General features: G+C 38.7%; 1 protein-coding gene across 1 annotated transcript in view; it reads right to left on the bottom strand.

Annotated features, from left to right (window-relative positions):
- Positions 1 to 4,639: 4,639 nt before the first annotated feature.
- Positions 4,640 to 25,172, bottom strand: part of atp2c2.L (ATPase, Ca++ transporting, type 2C, member 2 L homeolog) — an 81,384-nt gene continuing 60,851 nt past the window's right edge. Inside the window, exons 14-27 of the mRNA XM_018257959.2 lie at positions 23,058 to 23,159; positions 21,668 to 21,757; positions 20,908 to 21,012; positions 18,162 to 18,312; positions 16,407 to 16,577; positions 16,014 to 16,111; positions 15,881 to 15,931; positions 14,702 to 14,868; positions 12,474 to 12,542; positions 10,909 to 11,025; positions 8,545 to 8,692; positions 7,233 to 7,328; positions 7,012 to 7,153; positions 4,640 to 5,005 (exon numbers count right to left, since the gene is read on the bottom strand). Of these exons, the coding sequence (XP_018113448.1) occupies positions 4,887 to 5,005; positions 7,012 to 7,153; positions 7,233 to 7,328; positions 8,545 to 8,692; positions 10,909 to 11,025; positions 12,474 to 12,542; positions 14,702 to 14,868; positions 15,881 to 15,931; positions 16,014 to 16,111; positions 16,407 to 16,577; positions 18,162 to 18,312; positions 20,908 to 21,012; positions 21,668 to 21,757; positions 23,058 to 23,159 (1,626 nt within the window). The 3' untranslated portion in view covers positions 4,640 to 4,886. The remainder of the gene's footprint in view (positions 5,006 to 7,011; positions 7,154 to 7,232; positions 7,329 to 8,544; positions 8,693 to 10,908; positions 11,026 to 12,473; positions 12,543 to 14,701; positions 14,869 to 15,880; positions 15,932 to 16,013; positions 16,112 to 16,406; positions 16,578 to 18,161; positions 18,313 to 20,907; positions 21,013 to 21,667; positions 21,758 to 23,057; positions 23,160 to 25,172) is intronic.

Genomic DNA, 25,172 nt, shown 5'->3' on the forward strand with positions numbered 1-25,172 from the left:
TTTGGCGGCACATTTATCAAGGGTCGAATTTCGAATTCATGTTAGTTTTTAAAATTCCCATAAACTCCCATGAACTTAAAATTTGACCAATCGAAATTTATTATAAAAATTTAATTTTTTAAACTCAGGTGAATATGATTGACCCGAAAATTTGAATTTTAAAAACTCAATTCGAGTTTTTTTCTCAGGCTGCAAACAACTCCAAATTGGATCCCTGGGCATCTCCCATTGACTTAAAGAACAATTCGGCAGGTTTTAGGTGGCGAATTTGAGCTTGTATAATTATATATATAAAAATATGTGTATATATATATATCCCCATATGCAATAAATGGCACTAAGTTTGCCCAGGAATAGATAGAGAGTATTCCTGTTGTAAACAATGCAGGACTGTTGTCTCTACTTTCTTGATAGGAGAAGCAGTCACATGAAAGCAGGAAATAATTTTCTCCAAATATTTACAGAATATTAAGGGCAACAGCACTGCAATGTTTTTCTTTGCACAATGAAATATAAATAATTATAGTATACAGCATAATTGCAATATACAACTGCACTCCCAAAAAAATGGCTGGAGGAGAGACCTGCTACTGCTGTGTTAACTGCAAGCACTGAAGATTTGTATTTAATGTGTATTAAAAAGTTGCTTAGAATTAGATTGCCTTTAATTAAAAAGAAAACAAACTGACTGGTGTTGCCCTATTTATTTTTTTTGGTAAACATGGTTGCAGAAAGTCTTGTTTACATTTATACTTGGGTAATGAAAATAACTTTGAGAGAGTTCCAGACTTCATAAACATTTCCCATCCTCACCACTAGGTGTAGCTGTTGGCCAATGATAATGCATGGATCAAATTTCTATTTTATGTATAGTGTTCCTAGGTAAAATTATTGATGGCTTGTATTACATCATAAAAGATACCAATATTCCCTCTACTGCCCCATGTGATATGTACATAAAAGTAATCTTTTGTCTGCCCTTTTTAAAAAAAGACTGTGTGCTCAGAGATAATGGAGGGTCAGAATAATTACTATAATACATGTTTTCACACAAATTCTTAATGCGCAGAAGTTTTCAAATGTTTCTCAGCCCCCAGCTCACAGTACATACATACAGTAAATACATGATTCCACTTCACACCTGCATTTTGCTTTTCCTCCTTTACTTGCATTATACACTATCTCTACTTTAATTCTCTCCCACATATCCTACTTTCCTCTTTAGTTTCTTTTCTTTCAACCTCTCTTCTGCTTTGCCCTCTCCTTTTTACCTGCCATTCTTCGTCTATTAACTTTGATTTCTTTTAATCTGCTCAGGCGATGAGCTGCTCATGATGATCTCTAAATTAAATAACCTCACAATCATTTTAAAAAATACCATGCCCCAATTTAAGCATCTCAGATGAAGCTGACGGATTAATTAACATTTGATACAAGTTTTTGCACATGAAGTCTCATAAAAAGGACATACAAGTTCGGCAAATTATAGTTTTCTGAATTTTGGTAAATTGGTCTCTTTCAATAGATGGTGTGTTGTCAAAACCCCAATCCGAATGGAACACTTCATATTATAGTATAAGTTGGCCCTGCTTATGTCATATATATTTAATATATATATATATATATATATATATATATATATATATATATATATATATATATATATATAAATAGATATACCCACATGCACTTACAGGATCTGTTATCAGAATGCTTGGTACCTGGGGTTTTCCGGATAACAGAACTTTCTGTAATTTGGATCTCCATACCTTAAGTCTACTAGAAAATCATTTAAACATTATAATAATTATATAATAACCCCAATAGGCTGGTTTTGCTTCCAATAAGGATTAATTATATCTCAGTTTGGATCAAGTACAAGCTACTGCTTTATTATTACAGAGAAAAAGGTAATCATTTTTACAATTTTATATAAAATGGAGTTTGAGAGGCAGCTTGTCTGTAATTTGGAGCGTTCTGGATAACTGGTTTCTGGATAACAGATCCCATACCTGTATCTTGCCACATTATACAGGTATGGGACCTGTTATCCAGAATGATCGGGACCTGGGGTTTTCCGGATAACGAATCTTTCCGTAATTTGGGTCTTCGTGCCTTAAGTCTACTAGAAATTCATTTAAACATTAAATAAACCCAATAGGCTGGTTTTGCTTCCAATAAGGATTAATTATATCTTAGTTGGGATCAAGTACAAGCTACTGTTTTATTATTACAGAGAACAAGGAAATCATTTTTAAAAATTTGGATTATTTGGATAAAGTGGAGTCTATAGGAGACAGCCATTCCGTAATTCGGAGCTTTCTGGATATTGGGTTTCTGGATAAGGGATCCTATACCTGTACTGAATCATGCTAGACTGTTCTCTGTCTGATGTTGCCTTTCCTTCTCCCTATCTAGCCTTCAGTAGGTGTATGGCCTGAGTGGAGCAGCAGCAGCAGCTGTATAGTGAGTTTATACCCACAAGAAAATGTATCATTTGATCAATTGATCTTTTCCATCATAAAAAGATTCCCACAATACGGGGAACTGGCCCAGAGTGCCCCAAGTTCATCAAGAAGGTTTTATATTGGAATTCTCAGACAGCAGTGGTTTTAATGATGCATTAAAAGGCTCCTCTGTGAAATAAGGCAAGTATCGTCTTAAACGGATTATAAGATTTATTTGAACTTTTCATCCTTCTTTGTTGTTTTGGCCCAGTGCAGAATGTACTCCTTAGTGGTGGTGCTTGTGCAAAGCTTACAGCAAACAAGATTACAATCAGTACCTGATCATTAAGGAATAACATGTCCCAGGCCTGTTGCTAAATAACAATCCCCACATTCAGGATCTGATGTCCAGCTCACTGTATTCTAATTAAGTGTTATATATGAAGGCACCCCAGCAAGAAAAAAACAGCATTATATTTGTGCGCCTGGGTATTATTTAATTAAGAACAATCTGGCAATCTGTATGTAAAGGAAGTCTGCTCTTGGTTTGTGACTCAGCTACAGGGTAAGGGCACACCTGGCGATTCAGGAGATTTAGTCGTCTGGCGACTAATCGCCATGTTTTGAGCCAAGCTTGATCCACTTCCGGCTTTTAGTTAAAGTTTGGCTTTTCGTTCTACTGCGCATGCGCAGCCGCGCGAAGAAGGAGGAAGACGGAAGTGGATCGCTCCGAGGTTCTCACTGGAATAACCCTGGGCCAGTGCAGTTTTCTGCTGATAGGAGCACCGGCCTGGGTTTCAGGTAAGTCAATACAATCACTTGGGGGTGCTTAACATTGGAACCCCCAAGTGCAGGAAGCCTTTCCTTCTCCTTTTAACATAAAATGTGTATTTGTCTTTCTTTTTGTGAACTTTGTTGTCTAAAACTTCTGTCAAAAAGTCTGCAGGATTAATTATTCATTTCAATAAAGAGAATTTGAAAAGAAAAGAAGTGTTTATAAATAGTAGATGTACTCTGAGGTCTCCTGAGGAAATGTAGACAAGCCCCTAAATGAGCTCAGTCATAATTTCACAGCCATGGGGGCACATTCGATTGATGAATAATCAGGATGTGTTGTATCTCTCAGCAGGTTGTAGCAGTATCTTTGGCCACATAATGGTGCAGTTACTACAGATTCAAATATCAGTTGTTCTAGGTTGATGGTAGATTGCAGCTTACTGGCAAAGTATATAAGTGCCGGTGTAACATGTCGGTGGCTTATTTATCAAAAAAACACAAATTTTTGTGGTCTTTTGAAACTACAGTCCAAAAGGATCAGTGCAAAGTTTTGTATGAGAGGTTTTCATTGTTTTTACACTCAAATTTAAAGATTTTTTTTTTTTTTAAATGGCAAAACCGCAAATTTTTAGAGATTCATGTAAATCAAAATTTGATTGTTTTGGTCTTCATACCTTAGTGGTGGTGGCACACGGGGAGATTTAGTCTCCTGCGATAAATCTTCGCTACTGTGGGCGACTAATCTCCCCAAAATGCCTTTCTACCAGTCAGTGACTTGCCTGCGGGATGGCTTAAGCGTCGCTTCGGTTTTCCAAAGTCGCCCAAAGTTTCGTTTTGGGGAGATTAGTCGGCCGCAGTAGCAAAGATAGTGGCAGTAGCAAAAATGTATTGTAGGCAACTAAATCTCTCCGTGTGCCACCACCCTAAGCCTACTAAAAATAATTTAAACATGAAATAAACCCAATAGCCTGTTAAAAATGAAAATTATTTGGATAAAATGGAGTCTATGGGAACTTTCCGTTCTGGATAATGGGTTTCCAGATAACGGATCTCATGTACTGTTTGTAAGACTGTATCCCTCTGCAGCCCTACAGTGTGGATTTATAATCGCTCTGACTTTTCCTGTGACTTTGTTCTACTTGGAAGGGATTGGACATAAATCTAAAAGATTATGAGCAATAGCCTTTGTTCCCAGTGGAGCATTACAAAAGCTCACATGCATTAACATTGGCAGTTCTAGAAACAAACAAACTCCATGCGCTCAGTCTGTACTCTTTCATCTGTTCTTTTCCTTATGGGCCACGTACATTGTGAAAAGCAAACAGTGGCTGAACTCCCCACCCTCCTTCCCCCGAGCCTCGGTGATGAGATAAAAGTCTCCAGACAATGCTTATTACTTAAAAATAAATGATTAGTCTTTATTTTCAAATGAATTATACAGTACAAAAAAAAAAAGAGATGATGATGATGGGGGAGGTTGGTGTGATGAGGGCTTGTGAGTCTTTTCTGTTGCTAATCATGCTGGATAATGGAGGTTTACTTGTTTTTGCTCATGTCGACTGTACATAAATACTCGGGGAATATCATAGAAAGAAATCACATCATGGGTCGCAGTGTCAGCAATGACTTGTTATACAGGGGAACACCATTAGCAGACGTGATTTAAATCTCCTCCTCCAGGACTTTCACTGTTCTTTTCCTGCAGCAGTATTGTTCGCAGAGTTTGGTTAGTTCTGACACGACGAAAACAGAAGAGGCCAAACCCGTTAAAAACAGCAGATCTGCCAGAAAGTGGAAAAACAAAACAAAAATCAATGTTTCTGATTTCTTATATTGACTGTAACTGGATCATTCCTTTCTGAACGTTTATTTGCCTCCACAAATAGCTGGGATTCCAAGAAATATTTATGATGACGGAACTATAATCTGCCCATTCAGAATCAAATCTGGGCCTAAGTGAAAGGGGTGGTTCACCTTTAAGTTAATTTTTAGTATGTTATAGAATGGCCAATTCGAAGCAACTTTTTAATTGGTCTTCATTTTTTGTAGTTTTTGAATTATTTGCCTTCTTCCGACTCTTTCCAGCTTTCAAAAGGGGGTCACTGACCCCATCTAAAAAACAAATGCTCTGTAAGCTCTGTATTATTGCTACTTTCTACTACTCGTCTTTCTATTCAGCCCCTCTCCTATTCATTTTCTGGTCTCTTATTTAAAGCAGTGTATGGTTGCTAGGGTCATTTGGCCCCTAGCAACCAGATTGAGAGTTTGCTGATTAAAAAAGCTAAATTACTCAAAAACCACAAATAATAAAAAATGAAAACCAATTGCAAATTGTCTCAGAATATCACGCTCTATCATAATAAATGTTAATTTAAAGGTGAACAGCCCCTTTAAAGGAGACATATAGGATAAATGAAAAAAAAATGATTTTGTAGGCAATTATAAGTAATATATGGTGTTGCTTTTACATGGTGCTAAAAATTAATATCTTACAAATAGCCCCTTTATTGGAGCTCCCTATAGATGTTCTCTGGTCCCTGTCTGTGTTTCAAACAGGGTGGGCGTGTCCTAACTATCCCTGCCAGAAGCACAGTAGGAGGGGGACAGCCAATCACAGCCCTGCAGTCACACAAGCACAGATTGCTGATTGGTTCCTATCCTACAGTGCAGTGAGCTGAGTGCCACCGGCTCCCCTGTACAGCCTGGGAATTTGGGGAGCAGGAAGTGAAAGAGAAGGAAGAGATTATTAGGGTTTTTGCAGAAATATTCAATAAATCAGCCTGAAACACTACTTTTTTTAAGCACAATTCTTCTATATCTACTACATTCTTAGTTTGTACACAAAATGTCTCCTTTAATAAATGGATAATACTCCCCAGAAATCAATTGCTAAATAGTGCTTACAGGGGAATAACGATGCTGCTGTAGGTTTACAGTATCTCTCTAGCACCTATGTGTAAAGGGAAAATAGAAATGTACAATAAAGTGGGCCTTTGATATAACCTGTCTATGGACAAAACACTATTCACAAATGATAAATAGAAAAGAATAAATACTGCAGTGTAACCCTTACCCACAGTGTTTACACAAGGAGTGCTAACTACTAAGCTCATGTACTCAATCTCAGCACCGCACCCTCACCTCTTTCATCTGCTCTACCTTTGGCATTTGCAATGGAAATACATTCATGTGCTTCACATTACATAAAAGGGTCAGTAAGAACCAAATCACGTGACTTTTTAGTAAAAAATGTTTCCCCCTTCCCATCCCTAATTTGAATATGCAAATTAGGATTTGGTTCTGTATTCGGACGAATGTTTCGCGAAGGATTCGGGGGATGGGCCGAATCGAAAACAGTGCATCCCTGTATATGCTCAAGTAATATAAAATCACCAACAATCTTAAATAAGTATATGATGGAAGACAATGTGCTCCAGACTATACTTCACTCTCAAACCATGTTATAACTAGAGATGCACCGAATCCAGGATTCGGCCTTTATCAGCAGGATTCGGCCTGGCCGAATCAAATCCTAATTTGCATATGCATATTAGGGGAGGGAAATCGCGTGACTTTTTGTTACAAAACAAGGAAGTAAAATGTTGTCCTCTTCCCACCCCTAATTTGCGTATGCAAATTCAGATTCGGTATTCGTCCGAATGTTTCCCGAAGGATTTGGGGCTTCGGCCGAATCCAAAATAGTGGATTCCTAGTTATAACCATGTCGTAGAGACTATAGGCAGCAAATGATACAGCAGAGGCCAATGAATTCCTGTCGGTTGCTTACCCAGTGCATGTAAATTCTGTGTTAGAAAAACTTTCTGTAAGGGAGGGATATAGATCACAGCCATTTGCCCAAGAATTGATCCCACTACTGAATACCAGAACATGCGGTTCTTGAAGAGGCCAATCTCAAATATTGTTTTGTTCTGCAAGATATAAAGGAGAGTAAGAAGAGACATGTGACGGTGATCCAGTTTGCACGCGTGTAACAATAGATTTACTCACCAGGGAACGACAAGTCAGTGCGTTGAACATATCAAAGAACACAAAACATGTAAAAGTCATTGTTGTGGTCCTGGGTGTCACCTTTCCATCAGGAATCTGGGTGTGAGAAAATGGAAATATGAACGCTATCAGTCCAAACTGAGCTCAGAGCATGGAAACCATCTGTATGTAAAGCACTGAAACTTCACTTAAAGGGATTGTTCACCTTTGAGTTAACTTTTAGTTTGATGTAGAGAGTGATAGTCTGAGACAATTTGCAATTGGTTTTCATTTTTTATTATTTGTGGTTTTTGAGTTATTTAGCTTTCTATTCAGCAGCTCTCCAGTTTGCAATTTCAGCAGTCTGGTTGCTAGGGTACGAATTACCCTAGCAGCCATGCAGTGATTTGAATAAGAGACTGGAATATGAACAGGAGTGGGCCTGAATACAAAGATAGTAATAAAATGTAGCAATGACAATACATGTGTAGCCTTAAAGAGCATTTGTTTTTTAGAGGGGGTCAGTGACCCCCATTTGAACTGGAAAGAGTCAGAAGAAAAAGGCAAATAATTCAAAAACTATAAAAAAATAAATAATGAAGAGAAATGGAAAAGTTGCTTAGAATTGGGCATTCTATAACATACTAAAAGAAGGTGAACTTCGGAAACTTTCGGCGCATGCACAGTGGTTCGGGACCGGAAATTTGCTCTAACTGCGCATACGCTGAAACTTCAGAAAAAGACCGAAGAAAGAAGAACTCCGAGGCCATGGAGGGATGAGTCAAAAATTAGGGGCATTTGCCCAGGGGGTAGGGGGGGGGAGTCTACGCAGGGTGGGGGGGGAGGGTTTTTGTTTTATTACAGGTTGAATTCTCCTTTAAAGGGGATATAATCTCTATATGAGCTACATTTCAAAAATAAACCCTCCCTATTAGCACTCTACCCTTCATTCCCAATTCCCCTAAAATAAACTAAATATTATATATAAAAATAACTAGATTGTCAATATGTTACAGTGTATGATGACACATACTTTATGTGGCTTCATATTAAGCCTGCCAATCCAAATGAAAAAGAAAAACAATGTAGCAGTAGTCCGTTCCCTTCCAGTTAAACTGCAATTCCCACAATACCTAGCGCACTTTGTGACTGGCCAATCAGACAACGGAGATTGTAACAGAAGAGCACACTGCATTGTGGGAAGTGGAGTCCTGGTTGGAAGAGAGTCCTGAATAATAGTTCATTTAGTGATGGTTGTGTTTGATCGCTGCATTACAAGAATTGGTTAGGGATTGCCTAATGATCCAATTGTCTATAAAACACAAAATCCAACCTCTTTCCAGAAGACAAACAGGGTGCCGCTTATGATGATGGCAGCGGAGAGTAAAATCTTCAGTATCAGGGCTCTGCTGAGGATGGCTTCCTTGGCATTACGGGGTGGCTGTTTGATGGCATCTTTATCTACAGGTTCGACTCCCAAACTGTGCAAATTAGAATTGCAGACATACGGTTGACTCCTTTACACCCAGAAATCCAGATTAACCTCTAAACTGCACTACCAGCCTTACTAAAGGAGTGAATGGCAAGTCACACTGATACTGCCTCATAGTGAAAAACTTAGAAATTGTACAGTGCTCCCTCTTTATAGAGCAACCCTTGCCTCCTGCCATGATAATTCTCTTAACAACCCTGCATTACATACCGATGTCTTGCCTCTTTATGAGGGAGAACAGGTTCTATTACAAGTTTTATCGTATGTGTTTCAATAAAGTTTCCATGTAATAAAATACGTTTATTAGTTATACATGCTCGACATGCAGAACACTGATTGGTCAGCTTACTGTTAATGCCTTTAAGAGGGGCTTGGATGATTTCTTGGACAGATATAATATCCAAGGCTATAGTGATAGTAAAATCTACAATTAGCACAGATATGGGTACAGTATATATAATTTATGTGAGGGTATGGAGGGGTCGGTGTGAGTGTGTGTATGTAATCATGTAATTTGTATAAAGAATAATAACAAGGAAAAGACAAAGGAAGTAAACATTGATTTGCTGACCACCGAACAGAGATGTTTTTTTAACTAAAAAGACAGCAAGAATAAATTTTACTAATCTCCTATACCAGTACAGAAACTCTGTTTCTGTTCTAAAGTTACAAATACACCAACTATGTAGGTAATGATCCTTGATATTTGTAATCTAGCCAAGGCTCCAAGTTGTGCACAAAGGAAGATAATACTAGTAAATTTTTCATTGAAGAAGATCCAGTCCGTTTTCACTTTTACAAGTTTGATATATATAGGATATTTCCATGCTTTAATCACTGTAAGGACAATGGAACGTAAAACCAGTGGTGGTACCCCCTGTGAGCATCATCCCTAACCTTCATGCCCTGACCAATACACCTGCTTTCTTACTAATGGCCCTTGGGTACTATGTTGTAGAGTAAATCTAAAAACTACTGGACTTGCTGAATAATCAATGAAAACGTTTCACTACTCATCCGAGCAGCTTCTTCAGTTCAACTGACTGGTGTGGGAAGTTCTCGGAATATAAATCGAGAACTTCCCACGCCAGTCAGTTGAACTGAAGAAGCTGCTCGGATGAGCAGTGAAACGTCTTCATTGATTACTCAGCAAGTCCAGTTGTTTTTAGATTTTCTTGTATTAGATATACCATACCCTGGATGAATGAAAACCTTCATAGTCATATGTTGTAGAGTGTCACTTTATTTACCAGTAGGTCTTTCCAGCTGACACGAGGTCACCCATTCTGATTAGAAGAAAAGAGGTTCCGCCTAAATATTTGGAAGGGGATTTTTTTACAGTGAGAGATGTGAAGATGTGGAATTCTCTCCCTGAATCAGTGGTACAGGCTGATACATTAGATAGCTTTAAGAAGGGGTTGGATAGCTTTTTAGCAAGTGAGGGAATACAGGGTTATGGGAGATAGCTCATAGTACAAGTTGATCCAGGGACTAGTCCGATTGCCATTTTGGAGTCAGGAAGGAATTTTTCCCCCTCTGAGGCAAATTGGAGAGGCTTCAGATGGGTTTTTTTTGCCTTCCTCTGGATCAACTGGCAGATAGATAGTTAATAAAAAGAAAAAAAAAAGGTTGAACTCGATGGACATGTGTCTTTTTTCAGCCTTACTTACTATGTTACTATGTACTGTATGTCACACACTGCTGGGCTTTATCTCCTTCCTAGGTATCCCTTGTGCAATAAAAGCATGCCTATACCGTAAACTTGCCGAAACCCCTAAACTGTGCATGCCTTCTATCCAGGGCAGCGAAGGGGCCAGCTGGGAAGGCGACAAAACCTGGTGGTACCTGGGCTGGTTGATTTTTTTATGGAAGGGGTGCACTGCTTGGGCAACATTTTATTGTTAATCAAATAAAATATGATAAAAATTGTTCTCATTGGGGTAAATTTATCAAAGAGTGAAGTTCCGCCACTAGAGTGAAATTCCGCAGCTCTCAATTCATTTCTATGGGATTTTGAAAGGCGTATTTATCAATGGGTGAAGTGAAGTTCACTCTAGAGTCGGAACTTCACTATTAACTTCACTCTTTGATAAATATACCCCATTGTGTCTAACTTGCCAGATGCAATAATTTAAGTTTAAGACGTTATACTGGTGAAGATGCGCATGTACATACTCGGGTGATGCATTTCTGCTGTCTGATTACCTCTGTGCAGGGGGACCATCCATTATTATGTTTATCCAAAGAATCTGCATGGCATTCAAAGGGTTTGGTAAATTCATGACTGTTGATAAAGTGATTAAGCTCAAGGCAGAAATGCTCCTGCAATGGAAACACATTGTTTTAGTTACTTCTGACAAAAGGGATTTTCTTTCCAAAGAAATTCAGACTGATCTGTTGCCGGTTCTCATACCTACAGATAAGCTTGAGGGTGGCAACATGACCTTGCAGTTATTCCAATGAAACAAGCCCTGACCAGCTCCAATGCCAACACAAACACACAACTCCTGAGTACAAATCACAATGTCATTCCTTTAAAGGAGACATCAAAATAATTTACTTATTTTGTAGACAATTATGAAAATGTGGTGTTGGTGTCACATTGTGCTAAAAATTGACATTATCTTTAAAAATGCCCCTTTATTGGAGCCCCCATATATGTTGACTGCTACCTGTCCCTGTTTCAAATAAGGGGTGGGTGTGTCATAATGGTCCCTGCCAGAAGCACAGTAAGAGGGGGACAACCAATCACAGCCCTGCATTCACACAAGCAAAGAAAGCTTTCCATTCCCTATCAGGTGCCCTACCCTATCTGGTTATGACCCCTTGTTTTACATGGCGCTTAAGGACAAATGTTGCTCCTATTTGTCTCATTCAACTGAATGGTTGTATTAAAATCCTTCCAATTTATTGTACCTGTTTTGGTAGGAGGCATACTATGCCTATACATATAATATGTACGACTGCAGGCAAATCAATGTGTGATAAAGTTGAAAAACATCACCAAGAATTGCTAGAGTGGTCATTTAAAACAACTATAAGCTTCACACTCCCTGTTTAAAGGAGAAGGAAAGGCGCTCCTTACTTGGGGTGCCAAAAGTTAGGCACCCCCAAGTGAATGTATTTACTTACCTCACACCCCGGGCCGGTGCTCCTATCAGTAGAAAACTGCAACAGCCTGGGGTTCTTCCAGTGAGCACCACGGAGCGATGGGCTTCCATCTTCTTCTTTCTTGACATGGGTGCACATACGCAGTAGCGAGAAAAGCCGAACTTTAAGAAATCAGCTATGTCATTCTTCTGCGCATGCGTCAGCCCCAGGAAATTTGAAGAAAGACGACGAAGGAAGCCAATCACTCAGTGGTGCTCACTGGAAGAACTCCCGGACCAGTTCAGTTTTCTCCTCATAGGAGCACCTGCCAGTGGTGTGATGTAAGTATAAACTGTGTAAAACTGTATAAACTGTATAATCACTTGGGGGTGCCTAAATGTTGGCACCCCAATTAGGGATGCACCGAATCCAGGATTCGGCCAGGATTCAGCCTTTTCCAGCAGTATTCGGATTCAGCCGAATTTTTCTTCGTGAAGGATTCAGGGGTTCGGCCGAATCCAAAATAGTGGATTTGGTGCATCCCTACCCCCAATTAAATATCTCTTTCCTTCTCCTTTAAAAGATGAGATGACAGTACCCAATCACAGACAATGCAGAACAGAGGCTCCCACTAACTCGGCCAAGAAATACTAGCAGTCTGATATTTCATTGTCACTTACGTGCTTAGCTGGAATCTGACAAAATTCTTGATATTGTAGAATATCCCTTTCCCTTCCTCAATGGCATTCCTATAACAGAGAAGAGGAAAGGCAAGCACAATTATTTGCTGTGGCACAGTTAAATGTTTTTCTATTAAGTATGGATACAGGGCCAAGAGCAGACACCACAGGGGTCATTTATGATTGCAATACAGTGTGCTAAGTGCAGTTTTGAGAGTTTTGGGATTGCTATGTTTTTTACCCACAACGCAGTGTTTTCTCCAATGATTACAGAATAATTGTGGCCGATGTCTGTGTTAGGTTGACGCGTGTGGCCTTTTCTTTTGCGCTGCTGCGATTGACGTAAGCCACTGTGGGAATTCTGGAGTTACCATCTGATTCAGAGGACATGGTAACTCTAGGATTTCCCTGTGTCAATAGGTACATCTGTATGAAAGTTGGAACAGGAGGCAGGAGAAAGGCAGTAGTGCTGAGCATAACTATGGAGGCACACTTAAACCATGGTAACTTTAAGAGCCCAATTTATGTTTTTGAACCAGAAATTCTGCTCTTTAGTGCAACATATAAAAGCAGTCCTGACAGTAACATCTCCTCATGGCATGTGCTCAGAGCTCCCTTTCACTTGTCTATATTTTGCACCTCTTTCAGCAAAGGGGAAGCAACTATATTTTGATACAAGGTGTAAGTATAGAGAAGTGTGTATCGACACATGTACCTTTGTGAAAAGCATGGATGCTTTAAATGGATGTAAATTTGCTCTTTCACTGCATAATGTATTAGTAATAAGCCCTACTGATTTCATATTGCTTTTTTTTACTATAGAAATGCAAACCAGCAGAGAGCTCAGTCCAGTACTACACCTAATGTGGAAAAAATCTTTTTGCATGCACTTAAATGTATATTTTTTAAGGTTTCAAATTAAAACATTTGGAAATCTGTTATTTTATGGAAATGCTCATAATGTTTCAGGTTATTTTTACAGATATGACTTTTCTTCTCATTGTTCAGTGCCCGGTTCCCATATACCTCTTGAAAAAGTATAACTGCAACAGGGGCAAAACTGCTCATAGGCTCTATAGAAAGACAATCTAAAAGAACGAGCATGTGGCTGGTGGCTGTATTCAGGGTAGGACTGGGCCGGCAAGACAAAAAACCCAGTGGGCCCTGACCCGCTACACAGACTCCTTCTTCTCACCTCCCTCCCTGAACACGCTTGAGTCCCTAACATGATGGATAAAGGTGTGTGGGGGGGGGAGGGGCTAGGGGAGACAGGACTTTTGCGGCTGGGGGCCTGGGGGATGGTGCGGGGGCCCTGAGGCTGCGGGCCCATCGGGCCCCCCAGTCCGACGCTGGCTGTATTATGAGTAATTCAGCAAGTTCATAATGAGGTTTTAGGTGTTCCAAAAATCAGTGAGTTATGCTGCCATTCATACTATCCAGTCATACAGCTACTAGTTCACTATATGTTCACCAAGTATGTTCTAGGGTTCAGGTACCCATGCCCTGAAACCCAACCCCTTGTTACATCCAACATTCAGTTTCAAGTTGGGTCGCTCACCACTCTTTGATCCGGGTGCTGTGCCCAAAACCCATAGCAGAGGGAGAGAGGCCACCAAAATCACACTATACATGCGCACTTCACAGTCATGAAGCTTTATTATCACATATAGACTTATACATCTGATGCGTTTCATGTGAAACCACGTGTAATCATAAGTATACCTATATTACACCTATGGTTACACATGAAATACTTCAGGTGTCTAAGTCTATATGTGAAATAAAGCTTTGTTGAATTTTAACTGCAGAAGGTCTGTGAAGTGCACGTCCATAGTGTGATTTTCATACTACGGACAAACTTGGCAGATGGTTCAGTCACAGAGCATAAGAAAATCAAGAATTTGAGTGTAGAAGACCATTTTGTATTGCATAGAAATTCAACCCTTTGCACTTGGTTGCAAAAACATAAAGTAAACTTTACAAGTAGTAATTACAGAGCCTTTGCAGACATACCATTTAATGGGTATATATGGACTGACAACTATGAGCCAGGTAATGCGATGGGCTAAATGTCAGATTTACTTCATCTGTGGTAAGAAATATGGTGGCCATAACTGTAATGTATGTGTGTGTGTGCAGTTACAGAAAAATAACAGAGAATGTGGTATATATTTGTCATATATACATATAATTATCCTTGGGGTAATATTTTCACCACAAATACTCACATAATAGTAGAAAAGTCGTCATCCACCAAAATCATATCAGCGGCCTCTTTACTGACGTCCGTGCCTGTTTTTCCCATTGCCACCCCAATGTCAGCCGATTTCAGCGCAACGGCATCATTCACTCCATCTCCTGTCATTCCAACAATTGCCCCTGTCTTCTGCAAAGCCTGTATTATATGGGTTTAATGGGCAGGTGAAGGGAATATGTGATGAAATACAGTTTATATATTATCGTTCCATCAAACTAAATTCAGCATCATTAAACGGCAAGGGCTTGCCCTGCAAACATAAATCTTGTGTGCCGGTGAATTTCTCCATCAAGCTCAGTTACACATGGAGAGTTGTTGGTGTCTTTTGAGTATACATGGATGTATTTGTGCTTGCTATTATGTAGTGCTGAGCATTTCCTCTTTCAGAGAGCCTCACTATCTTCTGGTAATGTAGACTGACAGTCTGTAGGCCCTTCATATGATCCAGTTGTTGGCCCCTGGGCCAACAATCAGATCAGCCTGATTTAGCCCAACATGGTGGCCAAATTAAGGCCAGATTTGCTCATTTGGTGATCTTTCCAAACAAGTGCATCTTGCAGTGTACGGCCAGCAGAAGTGGTGAACTGGAATCAAATTGTGTTAAATAAGAAGTTATTTTTTATTTTGGCTAAAGGGGTGGATCGGTTCTTACAAACAGTTGAAAGGAAGCATGTTGGTGTCCAAATTAGCACTTTACACTTGTGATAATAAATGAGCCCATGTATATGCTCTGCAATCTGAAGTAGGGAATGCATTATTCCCCGGGGTACAAGTGCTAGACCAATAGGGATTTCGATGGTACCCCAGAGGCCAGGCAGTAAAAATCAAAATGATGCCACCTACGAACTTCCAAGTCGATGAGATGTGCATCTTCAGTATTCAAGAAAGTTAATAATCCTTTTTTTCCCCTGTGATTCAAGATTTCTCAGAAATGCTATTGGTGTTTTATCGCCGCTGCAATGGAAAACTACTGGTTGTTTTTAGATTGTGGTTGTGTGCACTATTTCCCCCTCACATTCAAACAAATATTACTAAACATTCCCTAAATATTGCTATATGTTATTATCTGACAACCTGGTCCTTTATATCAGCATATTAAGTAATGGTGACTACGCTTCTACTATCAAAATTGTACCAGTAATGCACTTACCTTGATGATTTTCAGTTTATGCTTTGGGCTTGTTCTGTAGAACACAGACACCTGCCGAGCACAACAGAAAGCAACAATTGATCGACTGATGATTTGTTAAATCCCACACAAATCTCATATAATAAGCTGCTACCTTGGTGACAATGGATGACAGTGCAGACTCGTCAATCTGATCCAGCTCTTCTCCAGACATGGCTTTGAGATGTCCATTGGATAACCCAATCTTCCTGCCTGTGAAGAATGTGATTCAATGGGATGTGAGTCTCACAGTCATCCAGCATTTGTTACTGTTCCTTCTTTAATTGCATGAACGGTATGTAATTGCATAGAAGCAGCCTTATTGCTTGAAATTAAACCGCTACTACAGGTAAACCTGGCAAAATTGTTGTTAGGCTTCCCATCAATAGCATTTGTACTGAAGTGTCCTTCAGAGACAGTTCAGAAAACATAAAGTATTCCAATTGAATACATAAAAGTTTAATAATGCATGTTTTCTATTAAAAAAAATATAAAAGCCTTTCCTCACCAATCGCTTGGGCTGTTTCCAGAGCATCTCCTGTGATCATCTTGACAGAGACCCCAGATTCCAGAAGGATTTGAACTGCTTCACTGACACCAGCTCTCGGAGGGTCAATTATACCCACAAGTCCCAAAAAAGTAAGTTTCCCTAGTTCACTCCCAGAGGCCAAGGCAAGAACTGCGATCAAGAGATGGAAAAAATTGAAGGTGTTACATGATATATTAAGCTTTTTTTATATTAAGCAATTGAAAGAGCAAACAATAAGAATGAAAGGGAAACTAAAGTATGAATAAAAACTCTTAAAAAAATGGCATCAACCAACTCTTTTCAGTATTATTCAATTGCTATTTTATTGTGTAGTGTTGAGTACATACTATAGAGTCTTGTTCACCTTTAAATTAACCTTTAAATTAACTTTTAGTATGGTGTAGAGAATGAAATTCTAAAACAATTTGCAATTGGTTTTATTTGTGGTTTTTCAGTTATTTGGCTTTTTATTTGGCAACTCTCCAGTTCGCCATTTTAGCAATCTGGTTGCTATGGTACAAATTACTCTAGCAACCATGCAGTGATTTCAATAAGAGACTGGGATATGAATAGGAGAGTGACTGAATAGAAAGAGTAATGAAAAGTAGCAATAACTATAAATTTGTAGCCATGCAGGGCATTTGTTTTAAACGGGGTCAGTGACCCCCATTAGAAAAAACGAAGACTGGGTGAAAAGTTGATTAGGATAAGACATTCTATAGCATATACATAAAAGTTAACATAAAGGTGAACCACCCCTTTGTGCTCAGCTTTTTGGTGAAACTGAACTTAACATAAATACTCCTACTGCTATAGAGTATTTGTTCACCATGCAAACTGGGTGTGTGTGGGAACTTCAGAAAAAAATGTCTAGCATCCACTATAGGTAGTGCTTTGGAGATGAAGCAATTCTATAAAAAAAATCTGCTTTGTTCTACAACATTTAAGTTTGCAAAGATTCCCTTTTTTGTCTATATTATACATTCTATACTCTATGCTATGACTTTCCATTTTTATTTGTAGTATCCAGTTTCTTCAGTTGTTTTTGAGTAGTAGGTCCCAGCAAAGTGTTTTACAGGCAGCAATCTACATGTTAGTGAAGGGAAAGTCATTTCAGGAGATTTCTCAGTGGGCGACAATCTGTCCACGTGCCACAGCCCTTAAGGGCAAGTACAGACGAGAAGATTCGGGGGGGATTTAGTCGCCCAGCAAAAACGACTCTTTTTCGGGCGACTAAACTAAAACGGCCTCCCGGCCAGCTAGAATCTGAGTCGCCAGCGGGATGGCACTCTGAGCTTCATTTTCTGAAGTCGCCCGAAGTTTCCTCGTGAGGCAACAAAACTTGCTCAACAGAACTTCAACTTGGTTGTAGGTTATTGTCACTGGTGTGATCAGTAAAGTGATTTTCGTTTTCCGAGCAGACCATCTGGTTTGAATACACTGCATCACCAACAACCACTAAGAGGTCCCAGGTACTGAAACATTTTTATTTCAACTGTTAAAGAATTGTATAAACACATAAGTAACAATAACATACAACTAGCCAAAAAGCAAACCTCCTTGGGTTTAACTGTTTTCTCACTACTAAAGTTTATTTAATAAAGAGCCTCAATATCCAACAAGGGCTTTAGGGTAAAATCAATATAAATGTACTAAATCTGGTTTCCCTTTTTGAACACTCTTGTAGCAATGGAAGGACGACAGGCTTCTAATAAGGGAACTGTTCACACATACCTCTCAGTCCTTGCATTCCCATGTTTTTTTCTTCTTGGATATATAAAGATTTCTGCTGTGGTGTGATTGGTAGTGACCTTTCTCCGCTGTTATACATAGTACAATGCTGGATGACTTCTTCAAAAGCTCCTTTCATAAAGTATATCTCTTCCTGTTTTTTCAGCCATAACCAAAAGACATTAATATAAGATAAACAAGGAAAGGTAGTTCTTAGCTCAACAACCTATTCACATTTGTGTGGGGATGTCATTATGATTAAATGTGAAAATATGAAAAAGGGGCATAAGAATTACCTTAAACACTCCTGTCTGTACTTCTGGCTTATATTCATGCAGATTTGGTATTTACTGTGCTGCCCAATAACTTTCTCTCTAGAACTTTACAGCCAAGTTAAGTTATGCTGGCACAATATGGCAATTTAACTTTGTGTATACGATACCCCTTTACAGTATTAGGGAATTTTTATGTTTCCCTTTCCCCACAATAAAGGGGTTGCTCATATCTGAGTTAGTATGATTGTAGAGAGTGATATCCTGAGACAATTTACAATTGGTTTTCATTGTTTATGATTTGTGGTTTTTGAGTTATTCAGCTTTTGCTCTCCAGTTTGTAATTTCAGCAGTCTGGTTGCCAGGGTCCAAATTACCCTAGCAACCATGCATTGATTTGAATAAGTTACTGGAATATGAATAGGAGAAGAGAGGAGCCGAAACTAAATATATGTAATATGGGTAGGAATAATTATAATAACATTTGTAGCCTTACAGGGCATTCGTTTTAGATGAAAAGCTTTTTATTAAAAAATAAAACATGAAGAACAATTGAAAAGTTGTTTAGAATTAGCCACTCTATAACACACTAAGGGGCACATTTACTAAGCTCGAGTGAAGGATTTGAAAAAAACTTTGAATTTTGAAGTATTTTTTTGGGTACTTCGACCATCGAATAGGCTACTACGACCTTCGACTACAACTTCGGTCGAAGTAAGAATCGTTCGACTATTCGACCATTCGATAGTCTAAGTACTGTCTCTTTAAGAAAAACTTTGACTACCTACTTCATCACTTTAAACCTACCGAGCTACAATGTTAGCCTATGGGGACCTTCCCCATCACTTTTTTTGATCGAAGGAAAATCCTTTGATCGATCGATTAAAATCCTTCTATCGTAGGATTTACAGTAAATACTACGAATTCGATATTCAAATTAGGAGGATTTTACTTCAAGGGTCGAATTCGAGGGTTTATTAACCCTCGATATTCGACCCTTAGTAAATGTGGCCCTAAAAGTTAACTCAAAGGTGAACCACCTCTTTACAAAATAGTGACAGTCCTCCTTCTTATTTATGCTCGAGGGTAGTCCTTTAACAAATATCTTGTGCTAGCTATGGAGGCACACCAATGAGATCTTTGCCTGGGGTCCACTGATACCTTAAAGGACCAGTAACATCAATTTTTTGTTTAGTTCTATACTAATGAATTTTTTTAAAAAAAAAAAAAAGTATATTACTTAGAGGCCTTAGTGTACAGTATAAAAAGCCTCTGTAGTAGTTACTGAAGTACTGCTCAGAAAAAAGGAGGGTTAAACGTTGATTTAAAGAATTGGTAAACAGGTGTTCACCTTCCAACACTTTTTTCTAATATTGAAGTGTAAACTCTAATTTTCCTCCTTTCCAAAGCAGCTCTGTGAGGGGGGGTCGCCGACCCTGTAAACTGTTCTAAATTGATACATTTAGTTAATACATTTCTTATCTTTGTCCCTGCTGAGCAGAATCCCTGAGTTTCATTAAAGGCAGCTGTTAGAATTGATACAATATTTGCTAATACTCCAGAGATGCTGCTGAGAACTAAATGGTGACATTAAACTTTAAACTTAGATTTTGGAAAAAAAATAAAAAAATAGAAATCAATTAAAAAAAAGTCTTAATTACTGGAGAAAAATCGGAAAACAATTGAACTGAAACTGAAAAAGTGTTTGGAAGGTGAACAACCCCTTTATAGAAGATAGTGCTGTTTAATATATTTGATATATGGGGCGTAATTGCAAAGAGGTTGTTGTATGCAGGCCCGGACTGGCAATCTATGGGTTCTGGCAAATGCCAGAGGGGCTGCTAAAAGGAGCCATAGAAAGTCAGTATTTAGTGGGCTGGTGGGGGCTGTTTGGGCCTCTGTGTACCTGAAATGCCAGGGCCTATTTTAATTCTCAGTCCAGACCTGGTTGTATGTACAGCTGCAACAATAGTAAAATCATTGCATTTGTCCTTATCTATTTGGGAAATGGCAAAGGTCCATCCATGTTCACCTAAGAAAATGCCACTCACAAACAGAGACTGTACATGGGCAGCAGTCAGTGAGGCTGTAAAGAATTTGGCAAAATGGAGTATAAGAAAAGCTTCTTTGAAATATACACACTCAACTTGCTTGTTTCAGCTAGACCATAAGGAAACAAAGTATGGTGAGAAAATGAATGGAAACAATAACTATACTAACTTATCATGTGAGTACATTCTTCCTAGGCAGAGCATAATGCATGAACAAAAGCTGGGAAATGTAGCATCAAACTGCCACATGTTACTTTTTTTTTTTAGAGTTTGTTAAGTATTTTCCAGTGACTTCGCTACATCATGTGGTTTCTCGTGAAAAAGAAATGCTTCTAAAATACAGACTGTTTTCGTTCCACTCCAGTAAGTGCAGAGCAAACAGACTTTGTGTGTTTGAGTTCCAAGAGTCCAGAATGAAAATTTTACCTTGTTATACCGCTCTATGCATTTTACGGCCATCCATCTTTGTTCTGAACTAAACGGAATTTCTTTTTTTCGGATGTAGTTGTCGCTGACATTACTGAAGCCCATCTGAAATACAAAAATCAAATCAAAACAGCACATTTAAAGGAGAAGGAAAGGAATTGGAGTGGGTTCTAAGTTGTTGTCTCAGTGCAGTGCAGAATGGAGCACAACGACTTGCACTTGATCTATGAATACAATATTGTCTGCACTTGTCAGGGGTGGGCTCGGGGGGTACTTGGGCATCCCCTTAAACATCCTCCAGCTTGTGCATCATTCAGACGTCCAAACTAGGGAACACCAACATGCACAAGATACAGCAGGTCCATGTACTTATCCCTTGCCTATGGCAAGCATTTAGTTCAATTGCTGCATTGCACCCACAATGCTATGCTTGCTGGATTCTTGAGGCTCCAGAAAAAAAATGGAGACTTGACAGCAAGGCCCATTTCCCTGCATGGACCATCCTCTCTGCCCCACCTGGACCCTAAGGCAGCCGCAAATTAAAGTGTAGGGAATAACTAAGCAATGTGTGCAGGGGAAAAGTGAGTGGTGCGAGGACCCTTCAATTGCATGGAGGGCCCTTGAAGTAGCATTCCTGGTGGGCCCTGAACTCCCCAGTCCCACCCTGCTTGTGGGGATTTTTATTTTTGCTATTTCATAAACTGTGAAATACACCATATTAAAGATAAAAACTAAAAGACAGATATATTTGAAGCCTCACCTTCATTCCAAGGACGATCAAAGCCCCTTCTGTTGGTTGACCCATGAGGGTGTTTTTCTGAATAACTGCATTGTTGGCTACACATCCAGCCTAAAATTGATTGATACATTATTTACTTACTCCAAATACTGAAACAAATCTTTTTAGTTACTGTATAACTTTAAAGAATAATCATACCTAGCCGTTCATAAAATATTATAAGACATAACTACATTGTGCCTACATTTTGAACTACAGTGCTTCAACCTTGGGTGCTGTAGTTCAGCAAGAGGTAGAAAACAGACTGATATCTTAATAGGCATGATCTGTGTAATGTGCTTTTGCTAGAAAGAAAGAAAATATATACATTTTTCTAAGGCAACAATAAGAACTACAGCCTGTAATACAAAGGTCATGCTGGCCAATACAAATTAATTGATCACAGATCAATCAACAATGCTTGCTTAAATTTATTTTACTCCTGTTTAGATTCGGATTGGCCCGGGTAACCCCATAATATTTTGGCCTAACACAAAAGAGTCACCTTTAAGTAATGAATCTGGCAGAGTTATTTTCACCTTTAGGGCAGAGACACACGCTGCTATTTTCAGAGATTAGTCGCCCAGCGATAAATCGCTTCTTCGGGCGACTTATCTCCCCGAACTGCCTTCCCGCCAGCTAGAATGTAAATCTTCGGCCAATGGCACTCGGAACACTTCATTTTCCGAAGTGCCCGAGGTTGCCTCACAAGGAAACTTCGGAAAGCCAAATCGATCCAAGTGCCATCCTGCCGGCGATTTACATTCTAGCCTGGCGGGAAGGCAGTTTGGGGAGATTAGTCGCCCGAAGAAGATGCGATTTGGGTGACTAATCTCCCGAAATAGCAGCGTCTGTCTCTGCCCTTAGTCTGCAAAAACTATGATAGTTTTTAGAAAGCAGGCTTTTTTAGTTCAAAATACTTTCACTTTAAAGTGTTCTTTGATCTTGTTTATATATGTACTGTATGTATTATTTAAACAATGAAAACAATGGGACTTAGAGGGTATAGATATAAGATAGAATTGACATAAGCAAACACACTAAAGCAGAAAACAGTCTTCATCTCATAGGAATTACTGGAATGTCAGTGTGTTGGTGATGCATATGACATTTAACCAGAATATACAGTGCTGAAATCCATAAAGTTCAGCAGAATGGTACATTGAAATAAATACAGCGGAAGCAGATTAGCAATGTAATTAAAGATTAACAGTAGAAACTCAACCAGTCATGCCTGATCACATGCAGTAAATACGTATAATATATGACATATCAAGTTACAGATGCTTAAAAAAGGGAGTACCTGCAACTACTTCAGTTGTTTATTAAAAGTATCTTAGCCTAATGTCTCTTATATTTTGATTGATCTTACCTCCACCAGTTTCCCTATAGATACATTGGAAAATTCATGAACTTCTTCATTTGATGGTAACAGGTTGACATGTCCCTTTCCCTCATAGCCAACACCCGTGACCTACAAAGCAGTGATGTTTAGTAAAAGAGCTCATTAACCGTATTCATTCAGTACAGGGTAGATATTTGTCCATAATATGCAGTAGATTAAAAAAACATGTAAGTACATTAATAGAGACATTTTAATTTGCCAAGAAGCGAGGGCTGTAATCCACATATTACTGGGTAATCACATTTCTTTCAAGAGGCACTACTGAAAATGTGTAGTCTCTTCTGTATATAGTGGCTTCTTAAAGATATTAGGGCCCAGCGTTTTAAATCAGCTTCGGGTCTCCAGTGGTACTATTATTATTATTATAATAAAGAAAACTTAAATAAAGTCCTTTGAGACAAGAGAATAAATGTATATAAACTAAATAACAAAATATAAGGATATAAAAAGAGATATAATACTACAGGTATGGGATCCGTTATCCAGAAATCTCTGAATTACAGAATGGCCATCTCCCATAGACTCCATTTTGCCCAAATAATCCAAATTTTTAATAATGATCTCTGTAATAATAAAACTATACCTTGTACTTGATCCAAACTAAGATATAGTTAATCCTTATTGGAAGCAAAACCAGTCTATTGGGGTTGTTCATTTTTACATGATTTTCTAGTAGACTTAAGGTATGAAAATCCAAATTACAAAAGATCCGTTATCCAGAAAAACTCAGGTCCTGATAACAGGTCCCATACCTGTATTTGTCACACTATATAAACCATACTGAAACAGTAAAAACAGACTAGAATGTTCTAAAGCCCAGAGTGCAGTGTGTTATGTATTTGCATAAGGTACGTTATGTTTTAAAAAGGTATTTACTTTTGAAGGATATTCATGAAAACCGTGGGAAAAAGTGGGAAGATACTGTATGTGTAAACTATGAATAGTCTGTCTGCATTAATGTGATATTACACAGTTTGCATAATGCAACTTTGGATGCAGTTCACCAACTTTTTTTACCCACAATGCAGTGTCTTATTCCACAATATCCAGCATCATTGCAGCACTGTGCTTGGCATTTGTAAGTTTTGCCTAGTATGACACAAATGTGCTGACAATTTTCAGAGGGCTCAGTGGGGTAATTGATGTTAAGATGATTTTCTTTTCAGGTCTTGACTTTCCATTCTGACTTACAATCTGCTGCCAGGTTGGTAAGGCAATTAAGCCCTGCCAAAAGAGTTGAAATTCCAAGCCTGAGAGATTTACAACTAAATACGTAAATATGTTAAAAAATGGAAAAATAAATCATTGTATTAGATCTGTTGAGCAATAGGAGGCGGGAGGGATGCACCTGTGCCATATATAAATATTCAAAAGTCTTTCAAATGAAGATGAAATGCACCAGAATGTTAAGGAAGTGAGTGACATAAAGGAAGTGAGACCCTTTATCTTAGGATATCTGTGAGTACCGAATAACTGTCGTGTTGGATGTTTTTTGGCTTTGGCTAAATCTTCTCTCCATCTGTGTCTATATCACCATGGAATGACAATGTAATAAGTTAGATACTGACTGGCTTTGAGACATATGGGCTCATTTACGAGTACAAATTCATTGTGCAATGTGTAATTTCAAGCACCAGTTGCCATGCTTTTTAACCAGAATCCAGTGTTCTCCACAATTTTAATGTAATTGTGGCTGCAATAGATCAAAACGAATCCATTCTGGCTAAAATGTTCATACTGGGGATGGCGTCACTTTCGGCTTCTGTCATCACGTAATATTTTGGGTGCAAGTTTGGTGCACCCAGTATAGCAACACACAGAAGATCGCTGTTCCCTCAGCTTTTAGACACAAGTACCTTTAATCAATGGATATTGATACAACTGCGCCCATCTTTGCACAACCACAACTGCGGCTGCACTTTGAAAAATTAGATAAGCCTATGAAATTAATGCTCTTCTAAATGTGAGCCTGGATACACCAAAGAGCTGATATTGGATTCCTATATATATGTGTGTTACTACCCATTTCATGTACATGATGTACAGTTAGGCCCATAAATCTTTGCATAGAGACAACTTTTT

Source organism: Xenopus laevis, chromosome 4L, assembly GCF_017654675.1.
Source record: "Xenopus laevis strain J_2021 chromosome 4L, Xenopus_laevis_v10.1, whole genome shotgun sequence".
NCBI lineage: Eukaryota > Metazoa > Chordata > Amphibia > Anura > Pipidae > Xenopus > Xenopus laevis.